This window comes from Sarcophilus harrisii, chromosome 1 (assembly GCF_902635505.1).
Source record: "Sarcophilus harrisii chromosome 1, mSarHar1.11, whole genome shotgun sequence".
Taxonomy (NCBI): Eukaryota; Metazoa; Chordata; class Mammalia; order Dasyuromorphia; family Dasyuridae; genus Sarcophilus; species Sarcophilus harrisii.
In genome coordinates this window covers 659,777,188-659,785,459 of record NC_045426.1, presented here as the reverse complement: position 1 = coordinate 659,785,459, position 8,272 = coordinate 659,777,188, and the positions used below count along the sequence as shown (strand labels likewise).

At 34.7% G+C, this 8,272-nt stretch overlaps 1 protein-coding gene across 1 annotated transcript; it reads right to left on the bottom strand.

Annotated features, from left to right (window-relative positions):
• Window positions 1-1,901: 1,901 nt before the first annotated feature.
• Window positions 1,902-2,865, bottom strand: LOC100929798 (olfactory receptor 1361-like). The gene has a single exon (XM_012542370.2). The coding sequence runs from the start codon at window positions 2,841-2,843 to the stop codon at window positions 1,902-1,904; it is 942 nt and encodes a 313-aa protein (XP_012397824.1). The 5' UTR covers window positions 2,844-2,865.
• Window positions 2,866-8,272: the final 5,407 nt, after the last annotated feature.

The window sequence follows — 8,272 nt, the reverse complement described above, 5'->3', positions numbered from 1 at the left end:
AGAAAAACAAGAACAAGAGAGGAAAGCCACAAGAAAAATAAAAATAAAACAGAAGAGGTGAAAATAGTATAGTTCAACCCACATTCAGTGTCATTATTTCTTTCTTTGGATGTGGATAGCATTTTCCATCCTAAGTTTATTGGAATTGAATTGAATCACTGAATTGCTAAGAAGAGCTAAGTCTATCATTGTTGATCATCACACAATCTTGCTATTTCTATGTACAATATTTTCTTCATTCTGCTTACTTCACTTACTATCAATGCATATAAGTCTTTCCATAATTTTATGAAATCAGGCTGTTCATCTTTTCTTATAGAAGAATATTCCATTTTAGTAATATACCATAATTTATTCAGCCATTCTCCAGTTGATGGGCATCTCCCATAAAAAGAGCTACTTCAAACATATGACACAAAACAAACATGTTCCTGTGTTTTATGAAAAAACAAAAAACACAGACAAAATGATAAAACAAAGACATACTTTCTAATCTCCTTGTCATTTACTGAAAGTCTAATCTCAAAGCCTTTAATTTGCTATAATGAAAAGTCCCCTTTTTAGGACAATTTTGGTTTCTACTAGGGTTTTTATTATTTTTGAACACAATTTAAGAGTTTTATCTTTTATTCACCCCTTCCAGGCCTGTATTTATTTCCCTGATGGATTTTCAGTTTAATAGCACTCTATTATTGCTCTTGTCTCATACCAATTTTTCCAAGGCAGAATTCTTCAGTATTTTGTTATTACTGGAAATTATCATTCCCTTTAAGGCAGTAATCCTTCCCCAACCTTCAGGGTGGGGATAAACTTTTTCCTGGAGTATTTGTATAAATCTTCCCTACCAGTGTGGGAGTAAGCCTTACTTTACTTTGGAAGAAGACTGAGATTAAGGAGAGCTAGATCACTGGGGAGTGGGAGGCAGTCTTCAGCAAGGATTCCCTCATTGAAAGAATAAGCAGAGTAGGGTAGGGAGTTTTGGCTTGGCTTGCTGAAAACTGTGATGGGTGGAATCTGAAATATCTGAGGAAACAATCTTTGAGATTTTTAGCATATTGGTTTCTTAAGTAATGCACATTAATTGTATAACAGAATGGATAAGGCTTCTTCAATTTGTCACTGGACATGAATAAATAGGGGGAGATAAAACATTATCTATTAAAAGATAACTAAAAACAGGTTAAAAAAGAGGACACATACTTAGATAATACTTAGATTGCTATTGGAAGGAAAGATGAGTGATTTTTTGAATTGGGAGGAGTGGAATAAACAGGTACAGTTCCCAGAAATCAGAGAAAGACGTAGCTGCCCCTCACACGTTTATATTGAATCAAAGGAATGTAGAAACAATAACTTATTGACACAGTATGGAGCTAGTTTTCAGATAAGACGTGTTATTTGAGATGTATTGCTTGAGCTGTATAATGGTTAAAATTATCACTGCATTAATTTTTGGATCTGATTGGGTTCCTGATGAGCATAATCTATATCCTTAGTTAAGGGTCTCTGAGCTATAGGTAGAGGTGATCACACACAGCTAGATTAAACAATGCAATTTTTTTTTTCTCCCACTTCCCATAATTGAATAAAATTTTCTCACAAGACAGAAATTGGATTAGACTAACAATTGAATAGAAAAGGAACTGAACTATATCCAGAATTGAGTCACAAGTTAAAGTCAGTGTGGTTCATGAATTCCCACAATTCCCTCAGTAGAAAATGACTAGAACCAGGAATTGTTGACAACTGGTCAAATTCTTTACCCATCAGGTCACAAGGTTAAGAGGAGAACAGATTGACTTCATATGATACTAGAGAAGACTCCTTTGCCAACTTTCTCCCATAGCATTGAGGTTGTGCTATGATATATAGACACTGAAGCTCAGGAAGACATCTCACAGTCATAGAGTGAATCCTGGTTTCCTAGTGATGAGCATTTTTAAAGCTCCTTTCATGTCCTTGTTTCTTAGGCTGTAGATGAAAGGGTTTAACATGGGGGTGACCACAGTGTACATCACAGCTGCTGCTATATCTTGTTGGGCTGTGTGAGTGGATGTGGGGCTGAAGTACACTCCAATGATTGTCCCATAGAAGAGACAAACCACAGTGAGGTGGGATCCACAGGTGGAGAAAACTTTCTGCTTTCCACTCACGGAGGAGATCTTCATTACAGCCATGAAAATGTGAGCATAGGAGATGAGTATTTCAATGAAGGGTAGAAATACTGTCAGTGCTCCCACTGTGTTGATTATCAGGTCATTGATGAAGGTGTCTGAGCAGGCTAACTTCAGTAAGGGATTGACATCACAGAAAAAATGAGGGATTTCATTGTGGCCACAAAAGGAGAGTCGGGTCAGCAAGAGGGTCTCTGTCAGGGCATTAGTAAAGGACCAAGACCAAGACACTAGTACCAGAAGGGCACAGACCCTTGGAGTCATGACTGTGCTGTAATGTAGTGGGTTACAAATAGCCACATAGCGATCATAAGCCATTGTAGCAAGGAGTATATTATCAATCCCAGCGAACAAAAGGCCAAAGAATACTTGTGTCAGGCACCCATCATAAGGTATCATTCTGTTTTTGGTTATGTGATTATTTAGCATTTTGGGAATAGTGGTGGAGGTGAAACCAATGTCAACTAGGGACAAGTTACTGAGGAAGAAGTACATGGGGGTGTGGAGGCGGGAGTCAAAGTTGGTAGCCAGCATAATGAGCAGATTCCCCAGCCCTGTGATTAGGTACATAATAAAGAATAGAAAGAACAGGAGCCTCTGTTGTTCTGGCTGGTCTGAAAGTCCCAAGAGTATGAACTCTGAGACTCCAGATTGATTTCCCCCTTCCATGCATCTGTTCAGAAGCAAATATAAAAAGAATAAAATAAGAATTTAGAACAACCCATTCAAGGTTGATTTGAAAATTTGTCCCGAATAAAATCAGTAAAAATACAATTAGAAGAGAAATAGTAGAGTGATAAACTATAAAAATATCAATACTTGTAGCCTAAGATCTAAAATAAACAAATTGATAGTAATAGATATATAATCCAAGGGCTATCCTCCAATAGAAACATCATAAGATATGAACAAAAAGTTTTCAGAAGAATTACAAACCATCAGTGATCATATGAAACATATTCCAAATCAACAAAATGAATAGAAATGCAAATGAAAAGAATTCTAATATCCTGAAAATTGGCAGAGATAAGCAAAAACAGGCATAGTCAGTGCTGGAGAGGGCATGGGAAAATAGGCATAAGGTAGCATTATTAGTAGGGCTGTGAAGTGATAGAAACCTATTTGTTTTCAATTTGTTTTCTTCCACAATATGGAAGAAAAAAGGATAAGAAAGTGAGGGTATGAAAAGCTTTAAAGAAGCCAAAGAAGTTTATATACTTTGCTGACTAATAGAATTTCACTGAACAAGGGAGTGTCTTAGATTTACAATTCACAAAAATTATCTTGGTGAGACTAGAATACATACCAGCAATCTTGGTTTGTGTATGATTCTAACTAGTTTTCTTTATTTAAAGCCAAGATTCTTTCTGGAGGGATAAATTCTTCTTTTTTTTTTTCTTCTTCTTGTAAATTTAAACTTAAATGCAAAAATGAGAAAAGAAAATAATTGTCATTTGTACAATAGAACATGAGAGAATTCAATATAAAACAACAAATTTCCATTTCAAGAAAATTTATATAATCAATACTGCAGTATTTATTGTTTTCAAAGCTGCTCAGCCTTTTGTTTGCTTCCTTTTTGGTATTCTTTTGCTCTTTTCTGTGCACTTTTTACTTTATTTTATCCCCCTCTCCTTTTTTTTCCTACCCTAAAGAAAGGTACAACTAAGCATACACATCTGTATCTATATCTATTTACATGATATATAACACATATATACATACATATCTAGATACATAAAGATTTATACATCTATACACTCATACATATATATGTATGACTACCATGTTTATTTCCTCCTATCATTTGTTTCTCTGAATGTGGATAGGATTTCCCTTCATCATTGTTTTTCTAAATCAACCAGCTCATCATTTCCTATATAGCACAATATTCCAACCCAACCACATTCTACCTGAAAGATTGCTTATGAAAGTTTTTCACCAAATTTTCTGCATTCCTTCTACTTTTTGCTACTTAGCTTTTATTTGTACAAAAAATTAATTTAAAATAATCAGAATTATCTTTTTTACACTTTAGCAAATATTTTCACCTATAATTAATTTAAAGTTTGATACTGCTGAATCTACTACTTATACATTTTTTTTCGTAGAAGGTTGAGTTCAGAAGTTACTGTAGTGCAAAGACAAAAGGTAACAATTTCTGGTTTTTTCAAAAAGTTGTTTTGCAGGCACATTTTATGAAGTTTCCATGGGCACATCAAATGTTAGTTAAGGCTCTGCTGGGATCTTATAAACTCAATGAACAGAGTGCATACTCTGATAATTCCAAGATGTAAATACCTCAATTACAGGAATGAAATTATTAAGGTTCAAATAGTTGTGATAAGGTAGAAATGAACTAGTTGTCCGAAGAGACCAAAACTGATTCATTGGGAATTTCATTAAGTATCTCAGATTTTTTAAAAAATCTGCTCAGAAGATGGAAATAAAGATAGGGAATGAAGATTGAATACAAATGTATGTCTCAGTTTCATATGCTTTTTGTCAGGAATGTTGGAACTTAGAATGAGTTGAAAATAATACTATCAATCAATAATGAAAAGGACTTTGTGAGCTCTTTTTTGGAGAAGAAATCTAAAGATGGCAAAGAGTGGTTGCTCATGGTGGATAGAATGATGACTATATGAGATAGGGAGAAGGAAATACTAATAAAATCTTACATGACTTTTTTCTGACAAATTGTATGATCTTTAGATAAGGAGTTGGTTTTGTGGGCTAGAATAAGTGTTGTTAAAATGAACCTCAAAGTCAAGGAAAGTGAAAGAATGGTGAGAGAATCAAGCAGTCCTTAGTTAATTTCCTAGTGATCATATCTGAATGAACTACATCTCAGGATTCTGAAATTCTTAGGGGATATGAATATTGAACAATTGTTATTGCCTTTTGAGAGACTAAGAATTGATAAAGAAAAAATGTTGTTGTACTAGTCAAATAAAGGATGAAGATAATGGAATTTGACCTTGGCTTTGATTCCTCACCAAATGCATTTTGATTGAATAGGCATGATTGAATAGATGGTTGATTAACATTCTAGGAGAGCAGTAGTGAGCATTTAAAAGTCAGCTTAACTTGAAGAACTCAGACTAAGCTAAAATATCTTAATATTTTTACATATTAATAAGCAGGTAGATCATGCCACAGCTACAAATTCAGTGCACCTAGGTATTAGTAGAACATTAAGAAATGTCTATTGCTATCATAGTGAACACCAATAAGAATTGTTGGCAAGATAACTGGACAGTGTCACATTCTAATTTTGGATGCTCCCAAATACTAGAAATGTCAAAGTGGAAGTGACTCAGTAGTTTATCAGTTTAGATTGCATTTTTTGGAGTTTTTTGAATCTTAATTCTGTCATCAACATTTATGTTACTCTCTGAAATGTCTTTTCATCCCCTAAATTAATGTGTGTCATTTTTGTCTACATCCAAACCATTGATAAAAATGTTGAGCAGACAATAAACAAGGGCAGAGCACTTATTGTCAGGTATGTTGTAGAGAGGATTCCTCCTAGGGGATAAATTAGACTATATGATCTCTTTAGGATTCTGCCCTCTGAGCTTCTAACACTGACCTTCATACCAGTGGGAAGGATATAGATATCTTAGAATGAAAGATTACTTATATGGAAATTGGAGGAGAAGTTTTTCCATTAGAAAGGGGATGATTAATGACCTTTAATGCCCTTTACATCTCTGAGAAGCTTATCATTATCATCATATCTGCCTCCTTAAATGGCAGCAACAGACTTCACATGCTGAGATTCTCTTGAAAAGCAGTGAGATATCTTGTTTCATTTGGTTCTCACAAAAACTCCATGGTTAGCACACTTGTATCACTATAGAGATTGTAACCCCCATTTTACTAATAAGGAAACATACTAAGAGATTAAATGACTTAATCTCTGAAATAAGATTTTTTTCTAGTATCTTGGGTTTTATTTTTTTGAACAGTAAAGATAATGGATATGGATCCTTCTTAGAATAAGTTTTTTAAAAAGTAGAACAAATGATGGAATAAAATGCTAAATATAATGAGGTTAGTAAAAACAAAGATGTGATTTTTTCCTATTCAAGTTTAGAGGTTCCTTCAATCTTTCCACTATACACACCTCCCAAATTTTTCCTCCTTTCTCCATTCACACACCGAGCTTTTATACTGATTCAGATTCTCATCCCATCTTCTCTGGACTATTGCATCGACTTCCTAACTAGACCCCTTGCCTCCAGTCTTTCTCTTTTCCAATCCATTCTCTAAAATAGCTTCCAAGTTATTATTCTTAAAATGTCCATTTGTTCATATCATTTTCCTTAAAAATAATCAATAGTTCCCAGTGTTTACTTGGATGATACGGTGTTCAATTCTTGGAAAAATTATGTGAGGGAAGATTCTAAGGCTAGATTTGAATTCATATTGTCCTGATTCCAGGTCCAGTACTCTATCACTTCACCATCAGTTGCTTCTTTAAAAGTGCATATGCCTCTGTTTCCTGGTCAATAAGTCTTTGATGATTTCAATTCATTCTTAGCAGTTTAAAGTCCAGAATTCTTTTCATTTTATTATGTTAACTACAATCAGATCTTTTGAGTTTCAATGACGGCACTCTTTCATTGCTTTCCCAAAAGTAATTGTCATGAGCTAATTATTAGATCAACTGGAGACATGTTGGGAAAGGGAACTAGAGAGGATAATTAACTGAAAAGTAGAAAAGGACAATTTCCTTTTTTCCTGTCCAGATATTATCTTCTTCTCTAAAGCTTCAGATTTGGGACAAAAAGCAACATTGTATAGTAGAAAAAGCATTGGAATATCATTCAGAAGATTTGGATTTCAGCCCCCGATCTTCCAGGCTGTGTGATGTAGATCAATTCATTTTTGCACTTGATGTTTGAGATACTTTAACATGCTGGTCTCTAAGTTTCCTTCCAAATTTGAGATACTGTTATTGAAGTTCCAATCAAGGATTTGATATTCCAGCTCTAGAACATTTTTGTACTAAAGTCCTTTCAATCTCACTAGACATCAGTGTTCTTTGTACTTAGTGCCCTTCTCTCTTATTTTTCTTTAATTGGTAGCCTCTTTTGGGTCTCCTATTTTCTATTCTTGGGGCTCTTAATCCATGTTCTCAGATGCCTGTTGTCTCTCTTTTCTCTAAGGTCCTTCTCAGAACTAAATCCTTTCACCTTTGATACAATGACATTATAGAATCCATCTCCTCATTTCTGCAATTAACCCAATAAAATTGGTGACAAATTGAATTCCATGCCCTTGGTCTCCTTGTGGTCAATTTAAGTCCAGTTCCCATACATCCAGAATACCTGATGATTCTGAAAAGGGATAGCAATGCTTCATTATTAGTTTCCTTCTAGGCTAATCTACTTCCACTTACCAGGATAAAATAGGGGCAAGTTGAATTAGGCATTTTTGTTATTTTAGAAAGAGAGTATCAGATACCTTCATAAAGGAAATTAATATCAAGTAGCATATGATTTTTAGAATTTCAATGTCATATTTACAAACCTCACTGCTCTTCCTGAAATATGTGATATTCCATATCATTTCTTTGGGAACAGCTAGGTGACACAATGGATAGAGTGCTAGATCTATGATCAGGAAGCCTCATCTTCTTTAGTTCAAATATGGTCTCTGACACATACTAGATCTATCACTTTGAGTAAGTCACAACTCTGCTTGCCTCAGTTTCCTGATCTGTAAAAATACCTGGAGAAAGAAATGACAAGTAGCTCTAACATTTCTGCCAAGAAACCCCAAAAGGGGTCCTGGGTAATTAGGCATGACTAATTAAAAATAACAAAAGCCCAACAACAATAACATTGTTCCTTTGTTGTGCCTGTGCATTGGTTGTGCCCCCTGCCTAGAATGCTCTATCTCCTCCTTTCTTCCTCTTGGAATCCCTGGTTTTCCACCAAACTCAGTTCAGCCACTTTTTATTTGCAACCTCTCTTGATGCTCCCAACAGTAAATATTCTAGTGTCTCTCAAAGAATGGGTCTTCTTTGTTTATTCTATACAAATTTCTATATAAATAAGCTATTTTCTGAGTCAGAATGGAAATTC

Bases quoted from the DNA above. Each gene is read 5' to 3' on its own strand.
- LOC100929798 (XM_012542370.2), bottom strand. From the start codon at position 2,843: ATGGAAGGGGGAAATCAATCTGGAGTCTCAGAGTTCATACTCTTGGGA.